Source organism: Agelaius tricolor, unplaced genomic scaffold (assembly GCF_023055355.1).
Source record: "Agelaius tricolor isolate 1412-34295 unplaced genomic scaffold, bAgeTri1.0.p SCAF_10, whole genome shotgun sequence".
Lineage (NCBI taxonomy): Eukaryota > Metazoa > Chordata > Aves > Passeriformes > Icteridae > Agelaius > Agelaius tricolor.
This window is the reverse complement of record NW_027269270.1, coordinates 323,668-350,572: the sequence shown is the minus strand read 5'-3', so window position 1 is coordinate 350,572 and position 26,905 is coordinate 323,668. Positions and strand designations below refer to the sequence as shown.

General features: G+C 44.1%; 2 protein-coding genes across 26 annotated transcripts in view; both read right to left on the bottom strand.

Moving 5' to 3' along the window:
- Positions 1–290: 290 nt before the first annotated feature.
- Positions 291–3,480, bottom strand: RBM44 (RNA binding motif protein 44). The gene is made up of 4 exons (XM_071434267.1): positions 3,300–3,480; positions 1,236–2,042; positions 1,065–1,108; positions 291–480 (listed from the first exon to the last, which is right to left on the bottom strand). The coding sequence occupies exons 2-4, from the start codon at positions 1,947–1,949 to the stop codon at positions 291–293; spliced, it is 948 nt and encodes a 315-aa protein (XP_071290368.1). The 5' UTR covers positions 1,950–2,042; positions 3,300–3,480.
- Positions 3,481–5,604: 2,124 nt separating this feature from the next.
- Positions 5,605–26,905, bottom strand: part of LRRFIP1 (LRR binding FLII interacting protein 1) — a 106,446-nt gene continuing 85,145 nt past the window's right edge. For 19 of the 25 annotated variants that reach the window (XM_071434278.1, XM_071434280.1, XM_071434283.1 and 16 more), the window contains 6 exons: positions 25,779–25,949; positions 24,785–24,877; positions 24,232–24,324; positions 23,038–23,130; positions 22,429–22,570; positions 16,169–20,803 (listed from right to left, as the gene is read on the bottom strand). In XM_071434278.1, coding sequence (XP_071290379.1) covers positions 17,568–20,803; positions 22,429–22,570; positions 23,038–23,130; positions 24,232–24,324; positions 24,785–24,877; positions 25,779–25,949 — 3,828 coding nt within the window. In that variant the 3' untranslated portion in view covers positions 16,169–17,567. Of the gene's footprint in view, positions 8,406–9,397; positions 9,503–10,128; positions 10,209–10,615; positions 10,734–11,541; positions 11,589–16,168; positions 20,804–22,428; positions 22,571–23,037; positions 23,131–24,231; positions 24,325–24,784; positions 24,878–25,778; positions 25,950–26,905 lie in introns of those variants that run through there. The other 6 variants (XM_071434300.1, XM_071434302.1, XM_071434303.1 and 3 more) reach the window with 3 other exon arrangements.

Below are 26,905 nucleotides of genomic sequence, written 5' to 3'. Positions count from 1 at the left end.
GAGATGCCCAAAGATTTTACAGGGTTTAAAGATTCCTCTCTAAGATTATAGTCTATAGAACATGAATTAACAACTGTATTGTGCATCACTTGAGTTTTATTCCTGGAAAAAAACCCAGGATTTTGGGACTGTGAATGCTATTAAAAAATTCAGGCTGGAAATAAGGCTTGGGGGTCCCTCTGGATAACACCACTAATTATAACCACTCTTAGAAGCTATGGATAGAATCTACCAGCAGCATTTAGCAATCTTTGCCTGCTAACCATTCACCCATTTTATTTTTAAGGGCATTACAGCACGTGCCTCCCAAGACAGGTGTTTTCCTCCAAGGCCAGCTCATAAACCTTGAAGCAGTGCTGGTAGCACATCTCATAATGGATGGCCAGGAGCTGCAGCTCTGCTTCAGTTGCTCTCTGCAGGATGTTCTGACAGCAGCTTGATGCAGGATTCTTCCCAGTTTGCTTGTTGGGATGTTCTGGCCTTTAAAAATAATAGTAACAATAACAGAATATTTATTTCAGGGCTTCAAGATTTTGTTGGAGGTGTTTTAATTTGAAGCAAGGAGCTCAGCAGAAGCTATTTCTGATATGATTTAAGAAAAATCCTGTTTAGCCCACAATAATGATTGCAGCATTACAGTCAGTTTTATCAGACAGGTGGGAACTGCCCAAGCACATCATCATTTCTATCCACAAAGTGAAGCCTTAAGAACAAAAAGAAACTTAGCAACACTGTGGATCTGAAAACACACTGATTTTGTTTGCACAGCCATGTCGCTTAGGAATAGGAACAGGAATAGTTTAGGAATAAACACAGCAATAGTTTAGGATGGGAAGGATCTCTGGAGGTCTGCAACTGCAGAACAAAGCTGCTTTGGTCATTGTTCAGCTGCAGGAAGTCTTCAGCTCACTCTTCTCACCAGTCCAGGCCCCTGCAGCACAAACTGCTGCCCAGCACACTTTTAATACCATCAGTTTTGCCAAGCCACAGACAACCTTTCAATCATGAAAAAACCTCTGATCCAGGATCTCAAATTCCAAAACCAAGAACAACTCCTGACCCACCTGTCACTGCCTGTCTTCCAGTCAAGATGATCTTTGGATTCCTCCTTTTCAAAAAAGAAAAAAAAAATAAAATCAAAACTTACAGATTAACACCCATGGAGACAAGTTAAAATTAACAAAACTGGTTCTGTCAAACTGGTCTGGTGGCCCTTCTTGTTTTGTGTCAATTACCTGCAGGTGTGAGCTGGGAGCTCCTGTGGACCATTCTGTGTTGGAAGCAGCATCCACAGAGGTCTGACCCAGCCACCCCACGGGCTGAGCTTTGCTCATCACGGTCACCTCTGTGCTCACTGAGCACACACACACCTGGGCACTGCTGCTTCTGCTCGTTGGGAATCCAGCTCTGGAATCAGAGGCAGCATCCACAGTGACACTGGGGACGCTCCTCAGGGCTTCACCCTGCTCTGCCTTCCCAGCAGAGGATTTGTCTGCAGCTTCCATGGCAGCCACAGGGTTCTTGCCAGGGAGGATTTCTGGGGCTGGGAGCTGGGTTTCAGCATCCTCCCCAGTGCTGCTGGTGCCACGAGTGCCCACTGCAGGTTTTGCACAGCTGCTGAAGTAGAAGGGCTCTCTGTGTTTGCAGAGCTGGGCCTCCTTCCTGGGAGGCAGCAAGGGAATGTCTGGCTCCACTGCCACGCTCTGGGTGAGGCTCTGGCTCTTTCCAGAATCTTCTTCCCCTGCTGTGATTTGGAGTGGCACCTTGTCACCAATCAGTGGCACCTCTCCAACCTCCCCCTGCTCAGAAAACTCACTGCAGTTGTTCTTCTCCTCCTCGTACTCCTCGTGAGCACTGAGATACTCCAGCTGTGAGTCCTCCCCTAAATCTGCACCCAGGCAGGAGGTCTGAGTGAAGCAGCTCCTTCTGCTGCTCTTTTCCACCTCCATGGCACCACCACGCTCTCCTCCTCCTCCTCAGAGGGAATCACACAACTCACTGCCACTGCAACCTCTCAAAGCCACTGCCTTGGCTCTTCCTGCCTTAATAAAAATGAAGAGAAGGTCATGATGCTCCACAGTATACAGAAGGACAAAAAAAAAATACATTAAATTAATTTGATAATTAAATTAAATTAACCATCCTGTTTTCACCTACTACATGCTAACAGAGCAGGTAGGAATTCTACAGCACCTTCCTAAAGAAATCCCAAGAGTTGATTTCTGAATTGGTGGAATCCCTGTGACACCACACAGCACACAAAGGGTTCAAATAAAGGTTACTTATATTAAGGAAGAGGTAAAGTTTGAGCTCTGTGCCTCCCAAAAACTAAAAACCTCTTGGATGTTGGACAACGGGGAAATCAAAGCATATTCCTCTTCTTGCTTCCCCAGAATTAAGAAACTTACCAGGGACAAAACCCCAAGAAAACCTGAGAATCTTTACAATCAGAAAGTTGTAAAGGAGCACAGGAAGGTCATTTAGCACTAGAAGGAGGCTGGACCATTCACCAGACTAAAGCAATACACCTGCTCTGAACTTGCAGCAAACCTGGTTTGGTAACAAACACTAACAAAGAGCAGAGAGGAAGCACCTAGGGATGGAAGATGCTCTTTGTGAAGCTTGTTTCTTAGAAATACTGTTAATTATTCTCTGCCTGCCCTCAGAAGCTTCTAACAAAGAAAGGAATACCTAAAAACATTAGCCATATTTCTCAATTATGTCTGCTTTCTAAACTACTTAAATGACACATTCCAATTGCAGTCACTGTCTCTAACAGCCCTTCCCCAGGGGGTGGGGAGGAATAAGGATTAATATTCAAATGTTCAAATATTCAAGCCTTCCACTATCCCACGTTGCTCTAAGGCCCCTCCAACCTGGTCTTGAACACTTCCATGGCTTCATTATACACTTCTATAGTTACTTTTGCCTCAGAAACGTTGTCCCTTTTCACTACACTAACTTTACTTTCACCCCCCTAACCGAAGCTTGAGCAACTCCCTGGAATTAAAAAGCCAAATGCTGTCAAAGCACATGCCAGCTGCCTGTACAGAAATCTCAACATTACTGCCACATAGAAGTGACTTTTCCCCTGAGAACAAGGGCCAAAACACCTCCATGCCCCAGATAAGGTACAATAGCCCCTCCCTTGTCGCTGCTAGTGACACAACCAAACGCTGAACCACAGCCGAGCCCGTCCCCGCCGCAGCGCCGGCTGAGGGCGGGGATCCCGCCCTGAGGGCAGCCCGGTGCTCCCGCTCACCCAGGGGAAACCCTCAGGAGGAAGAACGGCGTCTCACCGCAGCTCCAGGGCAGGCTGAGGCGCGGTCCTGCCGCCCGCACGAAGCCCCGGGCCCGCTCCGGTCACCGCCCGCACGAAGCCCCGGGCCGCACCGGTCACACACCACACGAAGCCCCGGGCCCTCTCCGGTCACACACCACACGAAGCCCCGGGCCCGCTCCGGTCACCGCCCGCACGAAGCCCCGGGCCCGCTCCGGTCACCGCCCGCAGCCCTCACGGCCCCGCCACACGCGCACCCAACGCCCGCCGCCGTGCCCCAATCTCATTGGCTCCGGCGCGCAGCGCTCCGACGCCTGATTGGCCGGCGCGGAGCCCGCCCTAGCCGCGTGAGCCTCCTCCCCCCTTCCCTCAGAAAGTGGGGCCGCTGTGTCCCCTCAGAGGCGGTACCGCCATATTACTTCAGAATCGGTACCGCTGTATTCCCTCAAAGGCGACCCGCCGTGTCCCCCCAGAATCGGTACCCCAAAGGCGCTACCGTCATATCCCCTCAGAGACAGTACCGCTGTATCCCCTCAAAGGCGGTACCGTCATATTCCCCCAGAAGCGGTACCGTCGTGTCCTTCCAGAATCGGTGCTGCCGTGTTCCCTCAGAGCCGGTACCACTACCATACAGTATCAGTACTGCTGCATCCCCTCAAAAGCGGGGTCGCCGTGTCCCCTCATGGCTCGCCCTTCACGGACCCTTCTCTCCTCCCACAGTCACTTCTGTACCCCCACGGTCCCTACTCTCCTGTCACGGTCCTTTCACCTCACGGTTCCTTCTCTCTCCTTTCATGGTCCTTTCGGTCCCCTCACGGTCCTGCTCTCCCCTCATGGTACCTTCTCTTTCCTTTCACGGTCTCTGCTCTCCCCTCACGGTCTTTTCTCTCCCCTCACGGTCTCTGCTCTCCCCTCACGAACCTTTCTCTCCCCTCACGGTTCCTTCTCTCTCCTCACGGACATTTCTCTCCCCTCACGGTCCCTTCTGTCCCCTCACAGACCTTTCTCTCCCCTCACGGTTCCTTCTCTCTCCTCACAGACCCTTCTGTCCCCTCACGGACCTTTCTCTCTCCTCACGGTTCCTTCTCTCCCCTCACGGTCCCTTCTGTCCCCTCACGGTCCTTTCTCTCCCCTCACGGTCCCTTCTGTCCCCTCATGGTCCTTTCTCTCCCCTCATGGTCCCTTCTGTCCCCTCACGGACCTTTCTCTCCCCTCACGGTCTCTGCTCTCTCCCCTCACGGTCCCTTCTCTCCCCTCACGGCTCTCCCGCCGCCAAGCACTGACAGACCAAAGCGTCGCCGGTGGGGAGGCAGCACAGCAGCTTTTGTACAGCTACTAAAGACTCGAAGAATTATCCTGTGCTGCAAGGGACCCACGAGGATCATGGAGTGCAACCCCCAGCCCTGCACAGGACACCCCACTAATCCCACCCTGTGCCTCAGAGCATTGACCAAACGCTGGCAGCTCTTTGAACTCTGCTTTGGGGCTGTAACCACTTGCTGTGGAGCCTGTTCAGTGTCCAACCCACTCTTTGGGGGAAGAACTTCTCCTAATATCCAGCTCTAACCTCCTCTGGCACACATTCAAACCTACCTGAAAGTTTCCAGCTGAAGGAGCGCAGACAAACCTACCTGCCACACAGATCCATGTTACTTGTGCAAGGGGTTCTGCTTCTTCATTTAAACACGTGTAAAGGTTGTAATTAAGTGTGTAAAACATCATTCACCCAAAATTAACCTTCAGAGACATACAATGGTTTGGAGCATCTAAAGCAAAGACAAGCACTACGCTCCTGCTTAGTGTCTTTCATGTAAGTGACAGCTCTAGCAACACATCAGGGCAAGAGGACATTTAATACTAAAATAACATATTTTTGATGAACCAAGCTGCCTCCTGTTGTGAAGGAGTCTTCGTGAAGGATTCTTCAGGGAAAGCTACTGTGTGGGTTACCTCTGTGTTCACCATAAATAAAAGTGGAGAATGAATCCAATTAGCAATACCATTCAAATTTCTCCTGATGGGGGATGATCCCTGTCTTCCCCCCTCCTCAAGAGCACCTTGCTATTCAAATGTCAAAATCTGGAGGTGCATGTGCATCCTGCCACTAAAAATGTTGATATTTGGAGGTATGTCTCACATCAGTGGCCTCAGTCATACAAGCCCCTAAATTTGTATATTTCCCAACCATTGTTGCTCATGTTTTGAGTGATCCTGCAGCAATGTTTTGAAAAGGAAAATGAGCTGTTACATCCGTATCACCCTGAATTTTCTGTATTTTCCAAGAGAACCTGTACTGGTAACATCAGCATGGACAGACCACTCCATAAAAACTACCCAAACAAGTGACATTTTATTGGCGAGTTCTGCTCATAATGAATTTCCTTTTCCACACTCACATTTCCTAACAGAGCGATTGGGGGCGAAAAAAGACCCAACAAAAACAAAACCAAAACCATTTTGGGTAACATTCCATTTGCAAGCAATAAAAGTCATGTAACATTTAAAAAATAAAACAGAGGATAACAAATTGAAACAGAAGTTGTAGGAAAACCCATCCTGGTTCCCCCAGGAGCTGTTCCTCGCCCGGCTGCCGCCACCTCGGCCCCGCTCTCAGGGTACCGAGGTGCTCTCGTTTGGTGCTCAAATTTTAGGACTGGGACATGTGCTATTATCACCATTCAAAGCCCTGTTGTTGTTGTACATTCTTCACAGAAAAACATAGAACAGTTTGCAGTAAACCAACCAGTTCTTTTTCTTCCCTTATTCTAACGCTAAGTCATACTGAAAGTTAGGGGAGGGAGAGGGGGGAAATGTGGCTTCAACATTCACCTACTTTATCACACACAAAGGTTTCTACTAAGAGCATATCCAGGTTGAAATACACATCTGATTTCCGTCATGAGGTTGATGCTTATGGGGTGCGAGATGAAATCTACTTCAAAATGATAAACACATCCCTTTTTGATGAACAAAGTGTTATTTTTTGCCTTTTGGACCAACGCTTGGTTGCTGGGTTGTTTCTCCTGAGCCTTGCCAGGAGAGGCAGCTTCCACTGCTGCCACAAATGAAGTGATGACTGGTGGCAATCACACACCTTACCACTGGTAAGATGTCGTATTTAGCATCTTTGTTTGCATTCTGAAAATCCCTTTCCTTGTTTTTTAGGCCCCCGAGGCTTTGTACACCAGAAATTACACAAGTCATGCACAGAAAATTGTAAATTGGTATCCACAGCCATTTTGAGGTATTCCACAAGAAACCTGGCTCTGCACCTGAATGTTCCTCTCAAAAACAATTAAAAAAAAACCCCCCAAAACCCAAAGCCCTAACTGGAGTGGAAATTTAATTTAAAAAGATTCCTTCCAACCCCATGTTTCACCACATTTCATCAACAAGGACATACTTGATTCCCCAGGGGCACAAAATAGCCTTCTTCATCCTTTTCCTGGAATAATAATTTCAGTACTTCATTCCTAAATTTTCCTTGTGCACTTGGAAAAGATGAAGATGAGGGCGTTGTTTCCTAGCCAAACCAGAGAAACACATTCAGACAGCAGTTTTGGTTTACTGAATTCATGAAGGTGCTCGAGGAAGATACCAGAGATCCCCTTGTGTTGGAAACAGCAGTGGCTCCTGCTCTAACCTCCTGTCTGCGAGGAGGAGGCTGGGGAAAGGCCTGGATTGCAGGGTCTGAAGACCAAGTTAGGAAGAAATGTGATCTCCTGGGCATGGATTTGGCTTGGTAGAAGCTCTTGAGGCAGCCACAAGGGGACAGGAGACGCCGCTCCACCGCGTGAGCGGATCGCAGAGGGACCGGCTTTCCTGTTAGGGCTGAGGTGGGACGGGCAGCTTTGTTCCTGGGGTAGCTGCTGCTCTCCTTTGAGTAGTACATTCAGAATGAGTTCTGATGAACCAGAGCTGTAGTGCCGGCCGTGTGCCATTTTTACACACGCAAGGATCGCCTGCAGCATCTCACCGGGTTACGCTGCTCTGCGTGAGAAGTGGGAAACCTCCGCGGTGATCCTAGAAGGAGATAACTCGCTACTTCCGTAGCTGTAGAAAACCCATAGGCAGTAATATTTTCTAAAGTGCTTCTTTACTTAGCAGTTATTCTTTTAAAAATCAGACTTGGATTTTGTAGCGGCATCGTTTCCTAGTAGGTCATGGACCGGTAGATAGTTTCTGATGTAAAAAACCCATTACATATTTTGTTTAAGCAAATGACACTTGCTTTGATAAATGCACCAAAGAGAGTGACCCAAGTGCAAACCCCACCATCTCTGAAAACACGGCCTTATGCTGGTTTATTAATGCAACCTTACATCCTTTAGGAGTCATTTACTTTGACTCCAAGAACAGGGATTAAATAATACAAATAAAAATTCAAAATTCAATGAAGCTATTGCCTATTTACCCTGAAATGAAAGAGTCTCACGATTCTACTGGTGCAAAAATCCCTCCAAACACATTTGTTTTATTGGCAAAGTCATTTAAGGTCACTTTTGCTTCCAAGACCATCTTCTTCCATGGTTTCCACTGAAGGAGTTTTGCTTTGTAATGGCTTGTGGTTCCACAGTGATTTGTAAATGAAAAACCTACTATGAATAACTCTACCGTAGTCACTAAATTACAGATACTGTCATGAGAAAAGTCCCAAAACTTACAGTGTTCGTTTTAAAATTTTCAGCAAGACACAAAAATTCCAGTCAAAAGTGTTTTCTTTGAGTGCCATTTTAAACGGCAAGAAATGGCTGCTGTGCCCTCAGGATGGAGAATTCCATGTGCTTCTTAACGCGCTGTACTTGGAACGTTGGGAGGGCTCCCGCGGGCACAGCCACGTGGATCATCACTCCTCCTATGGATGTAGTGCAGCAGGCTGGGATCTGCGCGGGGAGGCACGGAGCGGGTGTTGGGGCGGCCTGGTCTCAGGAGGCGATGGCGCCGAGCGTCCCGGGCAGCGGGACGCGCCAGCGGCTGCGGCGGCGTTCCGCTTCCGAGCAGCGGCAGGGGCTGGCTATTGCTGGGACAGCAGAGCGCTCCGGTTGGCCTTCATCTTCTCCAGCCGCTTCACCAGGTGGCCATTGCTGACCTCCAGCTCCTCGGTTTTGTCCAGTGCTGAACGGAGCTGAAGGAAGGAAGGAAGCAGAAAAACACCGTGACTTTCACCGTGTTATCCCTTTGAAAGGCAAAGCAAGGTCTGTGGTTGCCAAGGCTAACTGACCACACTAACTTGGAACATAAAGCAGCTGAAAATTCCTTTAACAGCGTTAAACTGCTTTGCAGGCCACACACACACGGGTGTTTAAGCACACTGCCAAGAACCCAGGGTATTTACAGAATGCTGAACAAAAAAGGCCAAGGTAAGAAGAAATGTGGTCTCCCAAGTCTGGATTTGGCTTGATAGAACCATGTGTCTTGAGGCAGTCAGCATGGACAGAAGGTTACTCCTGTGGAGCAGGAGATTCCCAGAGAATCACAGAATTTCCCTCAATCCAGAGGCATGAGGCTCTGGGTGATGTACACCTGTCTCACTGCTCAGCTTTTGTGTTTCTGGTTCCTAGAACCCTAACCACAGCCTCAGTTTCCTGTAAAACCCATGATGGGATCAGGGTAGGGAGAGAGAGCTGGACTGCACAGAACAATATTTATGGGCAGCAAAGCAGAAGGAGTATTTAGAACAAGCAAGGAGCCATATGAAAGAAACAAATCAAAGAAGCACCTCTGGAGACAGTGAGAGAGAAGCTGATAAAGGTATTCAGGCTCTGAGGACACAGAGGCACGGTCAGAGCCTGTGGACACCCACAGTACCCCAGACAGGCCTGAACAGATTGGCAGGGCAAGGCAAACAGGCTCACAAAGAACAATTCTCACCCCTTTAGCAAGTCAGGTTAGGAAGGAACGGTGAAAAGGCAGTGGGAGCTCACAGCTGTGACTGTTACTCCAGTTTGAGTGCTGAAAACTTGGTTGCACATTTAGAAGGAGTAACTAAAGCACTAAAGCAATTGAATGCTCATCCCTTGCTGTGCCAAGAAAGGTGGTTCCTCCCCTAAAACACCCAGGGAAGCAGGTTTCCCCAAAGGAGCAGGCTGAGCTGTGACAGCTCGCAGGGGGAGTTACCTCTCTCTGCAGTTTGCGTTTCTCTGCCTTCAGTTCATCTTCTATTCGCTCAGCGTTCTCAGCAGCAGTTTTGTATCGGGCTACCTGGCCTTCCAGTCGTATTACCTGAGGTGAAGGCAAAGGCTGGCAGTTAGAAGCTGTGCCCAGAAGTTACTCTGAAGCTTTACTCTTCCACTAGTACTCAAGGAATAACCAGAGAGATGCTAACTCCTCTTTGATAAAATAAAGGCATATTTTCAGGGAAGAAAACAACACCAAGGAAGCCTGGCAACAGTAATTTACTGCTGACCTTTTGTACATATCCATATTTAATATGCTTCCAGCAACAAAAAATACAGTCCATTGACTAAATTTCTCTTAGCCAAGAGCATTGCTGATGTACCTTGGACAAGAACAAACAATGAAAATGGAACAGCTGTGTATAAACTCCATCTCTGCCACATCACATGCTGGGAGCCATTTAAAACCTGTTGACAGCTAGGCATAAGGAAGTGCTCAGCAGAGTTCATCAGGTACTTTTGGTTTTGACCATTCTCCCCTCAGTACAGAGGAATAATATATTCCTTCTTCCCCATACATAAATGTCATAGTGGCCCTCATGCTCCAACACTCCCATTTCTTATTTTAAGGGAAAATCACAGTAAACATAATTTCATTTATCATTTATCAAAACACACTTTCTCTTTGTATTCTCACCATGCCTGAACAAACAGAACAAGCCAAAAACTTACATTCTGCTCCAATGCTGTTATCTCTTGCTCAGACTTTGCTAGTTTAAATTTGAGATCACTGATCTGTCTGTTGGCATCTCCTAAAAGAATCGCAGATTTATCAGAGATGTCAGAACAAGTGTGAACAGTTTCTAACAAGTCTGTGGTAAAATTTCCATGCATCAGGGATCTACGTGGGGCAGCAGGAGAGTAGTTCTCTCAGTAAGTGCCCAGCAGAGAGGCACCATTCCCAGTCCTGCCTGAAGGCAGAATTAATTTGAACTCCCCCCAGCTCTGCTGAGGAGCAATAACAGAGATTTCCAACTGCAATCTTTAATAAAGGCTCCTAATTCCCTCACCTCTGCAGAGGTGCATGGCTGCTCCCAGGGCAAAGCTCCACTGGAACTGAAGGCTCATTCTTACTCAGAGCCATGTGCTTATTATATATATAGATTTTCTCACTCACATGCAGGGCACAAAATTCTCTTAAAATCAAAATACAGCTCACTTTGGAGGTCAAGCATGTGCATATCTGTCCCGTTTTCCAGAACTTCATCTTCAGACTGTGTATTTTCCATCTTGCCATTCCTTTGCTTTTCTTCCAGTTGTCCCTTTAATTTTTTAATCTGAAGGACAGAAAATAGTTATTAAAATCACTAAGGGAAATTGAGGCTCAAATTCACTCCAGTATTATAAAACAAATTATGGATTTTTTAAACATAAATTCAAAAAAATCTCCTGTTACAAAGTAACATCCTAGAAATTCTTTTGGCAAATGACTCACAGTATTTTACACATCCATGCTTATGTACAAGTTCAGGATCAAAACAATGAATGAAAAATGACTGGTTTATTAGAAAAGCCATAAATCTTCTGCAGGCACATCCATGTAAAACATTCTTAAAAACTCCCAAAGCTGTGTTTGGTTGTGTGCGAGCCTCAAGGCCAAGGTCACTGAGCATAAATGAAAGCACAGAGTGTCCTGCAGGGCAACAGATCAGCTGAAGTTTTTTGAATAAGCTTTATAGCCGCTATGGAATACCAAAACAATAATTCCTTTAATTGCTCTTTACCCATCTGCAACTCCTCCAACAAACCTTTCCAAAAGGCCCATTTACCCACAGACCCAGCAAGGGTCTTACTCTTGCAGAGAAAATTTGCTTCTACAATTTCTGAACCATGCCTGTTTTCCCCTTGGGCTTGGCCAAGGACTCCGAGGATTATTGAAGGACTATTATTGAGAAGGACTATTATTCAGAAATAAGAGGGTCATATCTTCCATGTATCCTGAGTTAACACATGGAAGGAATGTTTTAGAGGAAAAACAGAGAGGCCAGCAAGGCAGCAAGAGGAACCAGACCACAGTGCTGCTGATCTACACCTTGTGTTTGGGCTATTTTTGTTTTCTTAATCCTTCCCTTGCCCTGTGATTACCTGGTCTAGCAAGGACTCCCGTTCATCAATGAGCTTTTTCATCCTGTCTGGAAGAGAAAAGGGAGAGTTCAGTGCTGACCGAGGCAGGGCGCATCGGGGAGCGCATCTGAGACACGAGGCTGGCCCGCTCAGGTTAGTGACTACTGATGGGGAGTTAGGGCACGTACCACAGGACACGAGGCCCAGCGGGGCTGGCAGGGGGCTGCAGCCAGGGCACTTATGGCATTCTCACAGAACATGCTTGTCCCAGCAGTAGCAGCAGCCAGCTGCATGCAAAGAGGCTAATCTTCTACGTTAGGTTAGCATGCAAGAACTCTAGGGTCAAGCACAACTGCAACACAAAATCTCACAGGTCTTGACAGTTTAACACAATGACAATACTGTAAACACCTATAATCACATTCTCAGCACTTTAACTCTTCCCTTCTTTTTACATGGCAGTGACATTTTAGTTCCAATATTATGACCAGAAAAAACATTTGCTCAACAAATGATTTGTGTTTCGAACGCAGCAGTCTGGTAAAACTCTGTTTTATCTTCAGAGTCAATTCTCCAGGTCAAACATCAAGAGGCAATGGACAACCTGCACCAACTGTTGTGCTACATTTGAACTTGGAAGTGCTACAGATCAGCACATGGGTATGTGCAGCCTTCATTTATAAAGTGCACTCTACAGAATGAGACAGCTGGAAAAAAGAACTATAAAGTAAGCAAACAAATCACTTCAATTTTTTTCCTTCCCCATTAAGGGCTGCAAAATGTGAAAGCACATTTTCTTACCACCCAAATGACCTAAATGATTAATTAACAAGCTCAGTTTGTTCAGGTACACCTCAGGCAGGAGTGCACTGCAACACCACATGGAAATGCACTCATTAGGAGAGGATCTGTTGACCTCAGCTGGGTCTCACTGCAGGTTTGTTCAGCTGGCCTCCCTTGCCAGCAGTGCAGAGCTCAGGCTGTTCAGAGCTCAACTCCACAGCTGAGGTCTGGCCTGCTGATTAAATGGTTAAAATCCATAGGTCACTCAAGAAAAAGATCTTTTTGCAAACTTTAGGAAAGCAAGGTAAATTACACATAAGAGCCTGGTGGGCTTTTACCAGGTAAATTCTGTTGATAGAAAGACTTAAATATTTTTTAACAGCTTTAAAATACCATTTCTTCTTTGTTGACAACTCCTGAACAGGCCAAAGTCTTGTGGTTCTCCCTTTTTTCTTGTTAGCACATGCACTTAAAGGGAATCAAGAGTCTGTATTGAATCAAATCATGGTGAAAACTGTTCTCCCACTGGAAGTCCCTCTGTACAGCAGATACATTGTCTATTAATGGAGTCTATTAATGTGGTATGTCATTCCCCTGCTGGGAATACACACCCCCACAGAGTCCCATTCCAGAGCATGGAATAAAATCTTTACCTTGGGTTTTGATGCAATACTCAAATACAGATCTTAGAATGACATCCCACTTCAGCAGATCTATGGATTAATTATGAACCTCCTGAAGTCCTATTCTTTTTTTTTTCCCATTCATTTGTAACACACCCAACATTGCTACACCTGAGCACTGATATGAAAAAACAAAAAAAAACCCCAATTCTTTTGTAAATACCATCCACAAACAAAATTTCCCAGTATAAACCCCTTTAAAATGATAAAACAATTTCACAGATCTATATGAGAAGGAAAGAAAACTTAAGATGGAAATTCTGCAAAAGATGAAAGATATGGCAGAAGAGTAAAGGTCAACGAAGAAAACAAGAACAGCAAACAAGTTGGAGAAACTTGGCCTCAAGAGATTGTGTTGGGATTTACAGGCCAGCAAAGACTGAGAAATGGAGTTCCAAGGACTGGAAAGAGAATGAGGACTGGTGCAGCAGGAAACCTTTAGGCCACTACAAAATTAGCCTGAACTTACTGACTCCAAAAGGGCCAAGTAACACATTTTGATCCTGAAAACAATGTAATTGTGACTTTCATTAACACAACCCCTGCTGTGGGGTGAAACCTGCCTGCTTGAAGAAAGGACACCTCTGCCAGCTTCCAATGAGGAAGCACACTGGCTTCCCCAAAGCCCTTTTCCTGCAAAAAGGATGAATTTTGGGGTGAACCTTCAAGTTTGGTCTCACCTCCAGTTCTTGCTGCCCTCATTATGGACATCTGTGCACCCCACTGGGGACATGCAGACAGCAGGGCTTACCAGGTCAGGGAAAAAAATGAGTTTTCTAAAATTGCCATTTACACAGAAAAAAAGTTTTCTGCCTGTAGACATGAGGGTCTCTTGGGTTTCACTTATCTTAAACCCCCACATTAACACAGAAACTTGCTCTGCAGGGTCACCTTAATTTTGCATTTAGGAGATATTTTTCCAACAAATCTGAGGACCTTGAGAACAGATGAGCAGGAAAGAACAGCTTATTGAATCAGGACAGGAAGCAGCTAATTAAAATTCTCATCTGTAACAGTCATTATCCTTATTCCACATAGAAAGACACTACAGTGAATAATGAGAGTGTGACATTCACCTCAGTTAATTCTGGAAAGGTGATTCCCAGGGTACTCACTGCACCAGTTCATGGCCTTCCCACACCAGAGTTTAACAGAGGGCTGAGGAGGAGATGGGGCCTGTGAGGGAGCAGGACACAGAGGGGTGAGCATGGTGCTGACCAGTGTCTTCTGCCACACTTTCTACATCCAGTGACTGCTTCTCATTGCCTTGGCACTGCAGGTGACTCGAGGCATTGCTTGCTCAGCTGCTGCTCCAAACATTCCCAAATCAGCCACAGATCCTCCATGTCTGCTTCCACTTGGAGGGGAGCATGGGATGGGAAGCAGCTGGTTTTACCTGCAGGATCTACATGATGTGTGGCCCAGGAAGTAACAAACCCTGATGTAAATGAAAGGGGTAAACTGCTCCTGGAGGGGGGAAAGACATCCCATGGAATCCCAGCCCCAAGCAGCTATTCAGAACAGCCTGCAAGAATCCAGCTCTCAGAGCAGCTTGGGCAATACTCCCTTGTCACAGACATGTTTTATGAAAAATCCTTTTGCTAGGATTTTCCTCCTGAGAAGCTGAGTGGCCTCAGAAATGAAATGTAAACAATGATTATCTGCTGCTGTGGAACACAACAACTGCATCTTTGATTGGTCTCATGTGGTTGTTTCTAATTAGTGCCCAATCACAGTGACCTGGCTCGGACTCTGTGGTCAGTCACAAGATTTTATTATCATTCCATTCCTTTCCATTCCTTGCTAGCCTTCTGATGAAATCCTTTCTTCTATTCTTTCAGTATATAATTTTCTTTTAATATAATATATATCATAAAATAATAAATCAGCCTTCTGAAATATGGAGTCAAGATTTTCATCTCTTCTCTTGTCCTGGGACCCCTGTGAACACCACCACACTCCTTCTCCAGATCTGTCAGTTTATTTTGGAAGATGAGAAAATGCTTCCCTGTCTTTCTCAGAAGAGGGGCAGTGCCAGGGACAGCACAGGATTTGGAAGACACTGGCTTGCAATACTGATTTTGAGGGGGACAGGAGGACTGATGTTCTCTGTAGTAAAGAAGATATTGACCAAGACCTTTTCACTATTTATTCTCCTTTTTTATCAAGTAAGTTTCTTGAGATATTGCTTTTGAAAGCATCTCAAGCTAGCTCTGATATGCACAAACCTGGGCTACAGCATTTATGTGCCACTAGGTGATGACCAGAAAACCCAGTGAGCATTTGGGGTTATTCTGTTACTAAGACAAAAGTTTCATACTTGTGTCACACACTCATTTTCAACATTCCAGGATGGATTTCTGGCACAGCAGCTACTCTGCACTGCCTCTCCATGTTCTTGCTCCCAGTTACACTGGGAGTGGGATCAAAGCTGGTACTTGGACAGGTAAGACTGGAGGTGTTTCTGCTCCTGGACTTGGCTTTAAAAAGGAATTCTCTTAAAGATGCTGTGTTTTCTGAAGTGGAAAAACTAGTTAAAATCAGAAATGCACTCATAAGAAATACAGGATATAATGCCTAATTTAACTCTGATAGATCCATCCACAGTACAGGTGAAGCCAGGTAAGAACATTTAATGATCTGTTGAAATCTATTTAACAATTAAAACCCACTTCCAACGTTAAACCATATATTACTGTTGAGAGTATGGCAGAGCCAAATCTTTAAATAAACACTGCTTTTCATTGAATTTATTTATTATTCAACGAACTATTTAGAATATTATATGAACTACTCAGAGCTAAATCTTTAAATAAACACTGCTACATGCTAATAAGAAATGCTTATAAGATCTATGACTTTTTGGATTAGCATCTAGTGTAAACCCTTAGGAACAACTGCCAATACTTACAGAAACCACGGTGGATCTGCTGTAAGTTGGAGAGAAGCCACATGAAAGGAGTTACAGGGTTACAGACCTGTTAGAGCTCTACAGTTAAGGTGCCATCACATATTCAAGGTGCTCAAACCCCGAGGCTGCCCAGTCCTAGGGAGATGGCTCATCTGTAGCTACGTGGCACAAGGCAATAAATTGAACAAAAGCTGCAGAAAAATGGTGTTGAAATGACACAGGTTTAAATAACTCCTTGTGCAGGTTTAGAAACGGTGCTCTGGACAGGTACTTTAAAGTATAAAATATGTTTATTTAAATTATATACAGCAGTACATTTGGATATACATCTTCAAATTTTGCAGTCTGTCTGTGCTCTGACAACTTTGTAACATCAACACAAATACAGCCTTCCATAGCCCACACCCCCCTCGATCTGCATTCCCTTGGGACATTCATTGCTTTACACTTTAAATGAATATTTATATATGCAAAACATGCTCTTCCTCCCAAGCACTAGCAGACATGCAAGAGGAAATACAGCAAGGGAGTCCAAGAGCCTAATTTATGCCAGCAATTCAAAGCAATCCAGCTTTTCCAAAAGGCACAGGGGGGCTAGTACACAAAACAACAATCATCTTTGGTCTGATATCCAGCAAGAGTTAAGACATGCAAAGTTATCTTCTTTCCAGAAGGAAAGAGATAAGATTTGTTTCAGAGATAAAAAACATTCTTTCAGAATCAGAGTTTGCAAAAAAAAAAAAATATAATGCAGTAAGCAAATGCAATTTTAAACAAAAATCTTCTTGGAAAAATAGACATTTTATATATTCATATCTAGACAGTACTTGATAGCAAACCTAAGCACACATTACAGTGTGTATTGACACTTTCTCTGGAAAAAAATAAAAACCCCATGTGGGACATGGTGTAAAAGGCCTATTGTGGTGCAAAGTGCCTAAATGAAGTAAACATGTAGATATTTATTCCTTTCAGCAAACTAAGACCTGCATCTTGCACTTTCTCCAAACTGTGTATTGCTCTTCCAAAGTGCTCAGACTAAGCAGATTCACAGTGATCTAACTATATTTTGGAATGTGACCATATAAGAAATACAAAGTGGAAGGAAAAGATCTTTTTTCTTCATATTAAAAAAAATAAGAGATTGGTTCATAGACTTTAAGCATTCTGAAAGAAGTTTCACCATCAGTGATGGCTGATCTGCTGAGTTCCTTCATGAAGAGTGCATGTACTTGCTGTAGATCTAAGTACAAGTAAGCATAATGTGCATAAGTTCACAAAGGCCCAATGTACATTCAAGATATTGATCAACTAGGCTAGAATAAAAAAAAAATAAATTCCTATAGAAATTCCCCAGGAGCAGCTATCCACACTAGAGGTACTTTAATTGCATAATAGTTTCAATAGTCAAGTTGTGAAGCTTCCTCATCAGGTGATAAGCTTCAACCTGAGACACAGCAAAACCAAACCCACTCACAATTTCTCGTGGTGGGTACAACAGTGAATAACTTAAAACTTGCATTATTACCACATCCGTGCTTTATGCTGAGTTACCTACAAAGACAAAGCTCTAAGAGTATTCCAAGGTCTGATGTCTTGTGCAAAGTGCATGTTTGTGTCCTGGGACTGCTCACAGGGCATGGAACTCGTGCAGGTTTGAGATTCTGAACTCAGGAGATTGTACAGTCTTCTCTGGATCTGCCCTTGCTCCTTTTACCAACCTGCAAATCCTCCCTGCTTTCAGCCCTCTTAATGAAAGCTCTTTCCAAATCCTGTTCCAAAACATCTCGATCCTGGAATTTTCCCACTCTACTAGAATCTGATACTTTGATTTCATCTGCCTCCTCATCAGCTTTCCCCAGTGCTTGCCCTTGCAAGCACCCTGTTTCTTCAGGCTCATCTTTCTTATGCTGCAGGACTTCAACTTTGGTCAAGACATCTTTGGTTTCCATTTTGTCTCTTCCCTCTCCAGCTTTGTCTGTGTGGGCAGTTTTTCCAACAGCACCATTTGCTCCATGACCCTCTTCTGCATGTGCATCACCTTTCTCTTCATCACATTTTTCATCAGATTCTAGTATTTGATTTGACTCTTCATCAAAATCAAATGCATCACCATCATCTTCCAGGCTTTCCTCTGCTTGGTCCTCCAATTTCACTTGTTCACTAATGTCATCCTGCACAGCTTTCTGTGGCAGGGAATTATTTGCACCTTCCTCCAATTTAACCTGTTCATTAATCTCTTCATCCTGCACAGCTTTCTGTTCCAGGGAATTATTTGCATCTTCCTCCAATTTAACCTGTTCATTAATCTCTTCATCCTGCACAGCTTTCTGTGGCAGGGAATTATTTGCACCTTCCTCCAGTTTAACTTGTTCACTAATCTTTTCATCCTGCACAGCTTTCTGTGGCAGGGAATTATTTGCATCTTCCTCCAATTTAACTTGTTCACCAATGTTTTCATCCTGCACAGGTTTCTCTTCCAGGGAATTATTTGCCCCTTCCTCCGATTTAACCTGTTCATTAATGTTTTCATCCTGCACAAGTTTCTGTGGCAGGGAATTATTTGCATCTTCCTCCAATTTAACTTGTTCACCAATGTTTTCATCCTGCACAGGTTTCTCTTCCAGGGAATTATTTGCCCCTTCCTCCAATTTAACCTGTTCACTAATGTTTTCATCCTGCACAGGTTTCTGTTCCAGGGAATTATTTGCACTTCCCTCCAATTTCACTTGTTCACTAATCTTTTCATCCTGCACAGCTTTCTGTGGCAGGGAATTATTTGCACCTTCCTCCAATTTAACCTGTTCATTAATCTCTTCATCCTGCACAGCTTTCTGTTCCAGGGAATTATTTGCACCTTCCTCCAATTTAACCTGTTCATTAATCTCTTCATCCTGCACAGCTTTCTGTGGCAGGGAATTATTTGCACCTTCCTCCAGTTTAACTTGTTCACTAATCTTTTCATCCTGCACATGTTTCTGTGCCAGGGAATTATTTGCATCTTCCTCCAATTTAACTTGTTCACCAATGTTTTCATCCTGCACAGGTTTCTCTTCCAGGGAATTATTTGCCCCTTCTTCCGATTTAACCTGTTCATTAATGTTTTCATCCTGCACAAGTTTCTGTGCCAGGGAATTATTTGCACCTTCCTCCAGTTTAACTTGTTCACTAATCTTTTCATCCTGCACAAGTTTCTGTGCCAGGGAATTATTTGCACCTTCCTCCAATTTAACTTGTTCACCACTGTCTTCATCCTGCACAGGTTTCTGTGGCAGGGAATTATTTGCACCTTCTTCCAATTTAACTTGTTCACTAATATTTTTATCCTGCACAAGTTTCTGTTCCAGGGCATTATTTGCACCTTCCTCAGAAGCAGATTCCCCACCAGGGTGGTCTGCAAGCTCTACCTCTTGCTCATTTTCTTTCAGTGTTTCTTCACTGGCTTTGTTTCCAGTAGTTACAATAACACCTACACCTGACTCCTCTTCAGATTCACCTTCTACTTGCTGAACCACCTCCTGCATTTCACCCTCTAAAGGAACATTTTTCTCTCCCTCTGTACCTTCTGCTGTTTCTTCACTACCCTGACTTGTTTGAACCTCTGCCTTTGGATTCAGATCTTTGACCCATTCTGTCCTACTTCCCTGTCCTTCCCCAGCCTCATCCCCTGTTTCCAATTCTGACTCCTTAATTTCATCATCTAAAAGACTTGGGACTGAATGGGTTTCCTGAGTGATCACCTCTCTCCCAACCTCTGTTCCTGGCTGTGCCTGCTGCAGCTCACCTCCCTTTCCCTCAGGAATGGAGCCTCCTGCCTCCACAGACACCACGCCTTGCTCGCCTTTTCCAGCAGAACCTGAACACTTCTCCAGCTCTTCCATCAGCTCTTCCTTCTGTCCATCCTTCTCAGCTGTAGCAGCTTCATCTTCAGTTTTACCTTGTGTACCTGGTTCCTCTGGGGATGCTGAAGCACTGTCCTCTGAAGAATCTGGTTGGATCAATGCCTGATGTTCTCCACCTTCCTTTCCAAGTGGCTCTGCTGGGACATCCCTTTCACATGGCTCTGTCCCCTCCAAACCCACTGACTCAGTTTCCCTCAGCTGACCCTGAACTGTGTTCCCAACCTCATCTTCTTCTTCAGCTCTGTCACCTGCTGTTTTATCACTTCTTCCATCAGTGCAGTCAACAAACTTTTCCTCCAAGACATTTGCAACCTTGTTTTCAGCACTTTCTTCTGAGTGCTGGGGTTCCTCTGGAGTGGAACTCTCCACATTTCCCTCTTCCCTAAGCAAGCCTGCCACTGCTCCCTCAGGTAGCCCTGCCTGGTTAGAGACCAACTCACTGCCCTCACTTGTACTGTCAGACCCTTCATCCATTTCATCATCACTCAGGGCATGGCTGGTTTCAAGATCCTCTTGTTCTTCCTGGTTGGGTGCAGCTTCTCCCAGCTCCTGCTCTGTACCTGAGTCACAGAACATTTCCTGAGGAGTCTCAAAAATCAGGTGGCCTTGCAGAGAGCCCAGCTCCAGGTTCTCATTTGTCCTTGCACTCAAGTCATGGTGTTCAGCCTCTGCACTCTCAGGCTGCTGGGCTGCTGTGCCCCTGGACTCTGTGACCTTTCTCAAGCCATCTGTGTCACTGTCACTGTTTGAAGAAGTGCTCCCTGACACAGTTTCTGGGAGGCTTTGGGCTTGCTCTGCAAACCTACTCTCTGGTAACATCACTGCTGGCAGGGTGTCCCGTTCTTCAACCATTTGTTCTGCCTTTGCATTTTCAGCAGCATGCAATGTCTGTACTTCCTCCTCAGACTCCTCTTTGTGTTCCTCATGCTCAGTATTCTGCAAGATTTCTCTTTTCCCCACATCCTCCAAAATCTCATTTTTCATCTCCACTTCATTGGCTTTGCCTAAAAGACCATTGAGAAAGTTGAGGGGGCCACACCACAGCACTTACCTCCCCACTCAAAACCCAAAAGACAGAATGAGAAGAGCAGGTTAATAAAAGATCAGCTTTTGCCAATTTTGTGAGGCAAAGCAGCAATTGAATTAGTAAGGATCCAGGGGGTTTGATCAGTGAAACTCACCACCACCCTCTCAAAGCAAGAAGTCTCAGGTGCTGGCTCATGTTTTTGTAAGGGAGATTTTTGCCCCTGGCTGTGGGAATGACAGCTCTGGTAGAGGAGATCAGCTGGCTGAAGCAGTGTGATTTAACAGCAATACCTGCAGATGTACCTCTAAGGACTGCTCTTCCTCAGCAATTTTCTCTGCAACCTTAACCCTGACACCCCTCTATCCGTGCAGGAGTCTGATGCCATTACAATGGGATCATGAAGGACTGTTCAGTAATATTTTGCTTTCCAAATCTCAAGACAGGCATCATCAGTGCCTGATGACAGACACGGAATGTAAAATCTGATTGGCAAGGGAATAATTTGGCTGTTCAGACCTCCCAACACAGATCAAAGCTCAGGTAATCTGTGCCCCTTACTTCAGCTACCCAAAGGGGTGGGGACTTCTGTGTTTTTTTGAAGATTATTTTTGTTGTAACACTTTTCCTTCAATTTATATTTAAAAGCAACAGATATTAAAACAATAGTGTTGTTAGTTTTTGAGTCTATGCTGTACCTATTCTGAAAAAAGAAACCCCAGGATTAGGAGATGTAGAAAACATATTACATTTAAATATACACCCTTACCTTGATTTTTGGTGTTCCACATTGTTTCCACACAGAAACTGAGTGAGGAAAAAGCAGCCAAAAGCTCAAAGAAAGAGAACCTGCACTTGCAACAACTGGCTGCCTGCAGCTATTTATTACGATGTTCATTTAGAACAAAAAAAAAATCCAACAAAGCAAAAATATTACTTTATTTCCTTACACTAGTACAATAATTCTCTAATAAGTTCAACACATAAAAGCATAAAGAGGTTTTGCCAACCAGATTTCTCCTTCCTAACACTGTCCACTTCAATCACATCCTTTGAATTTTAGTGTCAATGTAACAAGTAAAAACACAGAAGTGTTAATTTTAAGTGGTCAATAGCACAGGAACAAAGAATTTATCCTTTGGTGTGCTTTGGCAGAGCCCAGCACTGTTGTTCAAGCAGACACAGTTCTCAGGGATATCAATGAACCAACATACAAGCTCTTGATAGAAAACTAAAATGCCTTTTTTCCCTGAATATTTAAGGTATGTGCTGAAAAACACTGAGCAGCAGTAGGATTATCCTGGGACAATTTTCCAATTCAGAGTTTAAATGGCAATGTGAATGACTGCTACTTATCTGTAATGTCCTATTTGCATTCCCATCCTGTGTCACCTTGCAGGGGAGGTGAAGTCTGCTGCTGGAGGAGGCTGCAGGACACACTGGGAGTGATAATCAACAGGAAGCAGGGAAATGCACAGGGAGTGACTGGACAAGGAGCATGCTGCGTGCTGTTAATTGTCCCACTAACAACTGCCCCGTCCAAGCAGAGGTGGATGAATGAAGGACAGACAGGCAGGAGGGGCTGAGAGGACACACAGCACTTACCTAGCATCCCCTCCCCTCCTGTCTTTAATGCCTGAGTGGTGCCTGGGGCAGTTCGGGAAGAATCCAAGTGTCCTTCGTTATCCAGAATGTCTGATGTGTCCCCGTTGGTGGCTACATCAGAGTCTGGGATTATTCCATGTTTCTGTGGGAAGCAAAAGCAATGCTTTAGAGCCTGCTGCTCAGAAAGGGAAGGACTGTCAAGTGCTCTTGTCCAAGATACTCTGAATAAACAATTGCTTCAATCATTCCATTAAACGTGGCTGGGAGTCAGGAAGGAGAACAGATATTGCAGTTCTCAGTTCAGCCATTCTGACAGAAAGCATGTGATCCCAGCTATTTTATTTTTTTTAAACATAAATCTGCTGCATAAGATGTTCCTCAGAAAAGTGTCTCCTACAAAAACAACTTCTTTATACTCCAGTCTACACCTAGAACTCACAATCAATAGCAGGGGAAAGGACTTCATATAAAAAATCCCTGAAATGGCAATTTATAGGCAACATGAAAATTGAGTTACTGCTACTGAGCCAGACCTAATATTTCTGCCCAAACGTACAGGGGAAAAGGGTCAGCAGATGAACATAAATTTATTTTATTCCTCTTGCATACCTTCAGTTGCTCCTTCAGCACAAGCACTTCGTCTCTAAGGTCATCCCGCTCACTCCTTATGGAATCAAAGAAATCTTTCTGCCTCTCTAGTGCCTGAGTTCCCAACACAGACAGAGGAGATGTGAAGAAAGGAAGGGAGACAAGTAAAGGCCATGAAAAGCAAATGTAGACAAGAATGAGCAGATTTAAGATGTTCAGGGGATGGAAGGAGCACAGATGAAAAAGGTTGAGTTTACAGATTATAGGACTGAGTTTGCATACAGAGGGAGAAACCTCAAATCCAAGAAAGCTTCCTGAGTAACCAAGAATTCCTGCCAAAGACATTCAGAGCCCAATTCTTCACTGGGGATCCTTCAAATGAGGGTCCACTTTTTATTCTTATCTGCTAGACAAGCTGTTCCAAACCCACATTGCTTTAGCATGCACACTGAAGACTCCATGTCATTCCCATGTGTTAATGAAAGGGCATGGAAGTAGGCCCATTGGATTTCAGGAGTCTTTTTATTTTACATTTTAATTAATTTGAAAGCTGCCATTAAGTCATCCTTATTCTGAGATGCACCATGTACAAATGCATATTTTGCTACTGAACTCCCCCCTCCCAGTATTTCTATATAGAACAATTAAAAAAAATTAGACAATTTTCAGTTTCAAGCTGCTACAAATTATTGGACATCACAAACATGGGCAAGCTGCCAGATTTCTTTCTCCTACTTTCTTCAGGAAGCCTTTCAGTGTTCAGCTGGAAAAGAAAACCAGAGTGGCTTTCCATGTGGCTTTGATAAGAGGTGGTGGAAAGGGATGAGAAGCAAGGGAGACTTTCATCCCAACATCCTATAAATAGCTCCATTACCTCTTTATCCCACTCCAGTTTCTGCTCAGTCTGCAGATTGAATCTGAATAAGAGAAAACTCAGTGCTGATGGAATTGCATTATAAATAGCACTTCCTTTCCCCATATGGCAAATGCAAATGGTGCAGCACAGCAAATCAATTGCCCTTGGTTTGAAAGCAGAGCAGCTGCTAGGTTTTCCTTGGATTTTAAGGTACTACTAGCCAAAGACAACACTTGCTATTTGCTACTTCACTGGCAACATCATAGGACAGCCACAGCAAGCAAAGGCACTACAGAGGGGTTTTACAAAAGCAAGATCAGTGTCACTTTGAACACGTTGCAGGAGTTGACAAGTCCTACCCCTATTTTTTTGTCTTTCCACTCTATTGTCTCCTGAAGATCAGAAATTTCCCTGACATAGCTCTGCTGTTTCTGTTGCAGCTGTTGGATTTCCTGAGGGGCAGGAGCAAAACAAGAAGACAGAAAGCAGGTAACAGGTTAACAAGGAAGGCCAAGATTGCAGTGATGCCAAAGAATGAAAAAAGTCAGGTGCTAAAGTAAATGAGTAACTCCAATGCACAGTTCCTGACATCCCAACTGAACCTGTGCTCCTGAAGACAATTGTGTTATCCACAACATGACTTAAAACAAGTTACACAGTTCTGTTATTTTCTTCTGCATCTCCATAAACAGCTGTCCAAAATGCAATATTTAGGAAGAATAAGGTAATACTTAGGAAAGTACTATTGGCATTAGTCAGCTCTGAACCTATTTGGTCTGAAACACTAATATTTCTTCTGGTGAGAAACTTGAATAGGGAATAAAATTCTCCATGCCTCACATTCTCCACTCTACTGCTGCTTGGGAATGTACCAATCAAAGAAGCCATTAAAAGAAAAAACCAGTTACTTACTGCAAGCATTTCTTCTCTCTGCTTCAAAGCCTCTTTGATTTCCATGAACTGAAACTGCAATATGCTATGAGCATGCTTCTCCCTCTCAAATTCCTGTGAATAATGAAATATTCACAAGATTAATATTAATCAAAAATAGCATCCCATCAAAAAGAGGAAAATAAGCCCAAACACAAAGAAAATGCTTACTGCAATGTAATTCATGAATATCCCTCTAATCACAATCCCACAAGAGTGCAATTTTTAACAAGTTTGTCCTTTTTCCAAGATGCTATTATTGCACCAAATATAGAAGTGGCAGACATCATTTAGCCCATTTCATAAGCTGAGCAGCAGGCTGAAGAGCTTTTACACTCCAGTCCTTCAGACTGCACAGATGAATGGATGGGAATTTAACCCACTCTTCCCACATGGCCATGTACTGAAAGTTAGCCGGACTTTTAAATAAAAATAAATAAAAAAAAACAAACCACAGTATCTTTCAGGAACTGTGTTTTGAAGTGGGGTGTAGTCAAATGCCCCAAGCTACAAGAAGCAGTTCTGAAAACACAAGCCCCAGTTTTATTATTTAACACCAAATCACTGTCAGCTGCTGAATTAATGTAAAACTTAATTCAACATTTAACCACGGAGCTGCCTGAACTGCACAACTCTCCCACAGGCTGCCTGGAGACACCTTTGCATGTCAAAGTGCTCCAGAAATCCCTATGGACAAACCCTAGGAATTTACTTTAGAGATGAAATATAAAAGGAGATGTGATAATATCAATGTATCCTTTACCAGCCAGAACACTTCTCCCCTTCTTCAGAAATGGCTTAGGGAAAATTCTCATCTGTATGATCACAAGTACACAACAAATTGGTATTTCAGTTAATACTAATTAAATCAGTAATTCAAAATATTGAATAATAATTTAGCTGCCTCCTGCCAAAGATCTCTACCCCCCTCCAAAGCTCTCCCTGTTTTTTCCCCATGCCAGAGCTCTTTACATACTTTACTTTTCTCTTCATATTGCCTCCTGGATTCTGCCAGCTGCTCCTCTAACTCTAAGAGTGCATCCTTCAGGGTGTCCACTTGGTACATGAAATTGGTTTTCTCATTGTCCAGCTGAGCATTTGACACCATAGCCTTCTTGTATTTCTCCTCAACTTCAGCCAGAGAGTCCTGCAGAGAATAAGCAACTCGGTCAGAGTCAGAAATACAGGAGGACACTTTGCCAACCAAGATCTTCAGTGAGGAAATAAATCACCAAAGTTTGCCTAGGAAAGCAGCACAAATCCCGTGCTGGAGGCTCCCCAAGGTGAGGAAAACCTGCCCTGTCCCCAGCAGGCTTGTGCTGCCAAGCAGGCAGCCTTACCTCAGCACGGATCCAACGCTTCCTGAGCTCTGCTGCTGCAGCTCCTGCCTTCCTGCTTTCCCTCCTTCTCCCTCCTCCCCCTGCCCCTGCACACTGGCAGCTCAAAGCTGCTGCTCAAGATGGCAAGTTGGGATTTTTTTTATTTTTAAAGGTGAACTGGCCTTGATTAAAATCACTTTGGATGATCTGAGCCTGAAATTCAGGCAGCTTTACAGCCACAGTAATTTCAGAGATCCTTGCAGTGTGGGAACCCTTAAATACTGACTCAGGATTCACTGTGGCAGAGAAAGCTGCAGCTTTTGTGACCTGATGTGTGATTTCCCATATCACATCCCTTCTTTACAAATTTACTCTCTAAGATACAATTCCCAGTATCCTGAAAACCCCTTCTGTCAGCTTGACCTGAATATAAGATACTGAGACATTTATAACAACAAATGATGGTAAAAGAAAGATTAGCATAATTTTTCATTTATGCAAACTTTGCACTACTTGATTTTCATAAAGAAATAAAAGAGTTATATAAACAAAGAGTTATATAAACAAAGGAGTGTAAATGTGCAAACAAGGAGGACACACGTGTCAATATTTTAGTTTACAGATCAAACAATTTCCCTTGGAACTTGTATAATTTTAATTATTTCAACTCAAGTATGGATGAGTTTCATATACTTCCTTTTCCAGCTGATAATAGAACTAAGGATGACAGTGGCAAAGTCTAAATCAGTTTAATTGACATTGCTTCAGATATTTTCTCTTTTAG

Coding starts and splice junctions, on each gene's coding strand:
- RBM44 (XM_071434267.1), bottom strand. CDS start 1,949: ATGGAGGTGGAAAAGAGCAGCAGAAGGAGCTGCTTCACTCAGACCTCC. Junction 1,109..1,235: donor CTCCCAGCTCACACCTGCAG/GTAATTGACACA, acceptor TTTTTTGAAAAG/GAGGAATCCAAAGATCATCT. Junction 481..1,064: donor TGGAAGACAGGCAGTGACAG/GTGGGTCAGGAG, acceptor TTATTTTTAAAG/GCCAGAACATCCCAACAAGC.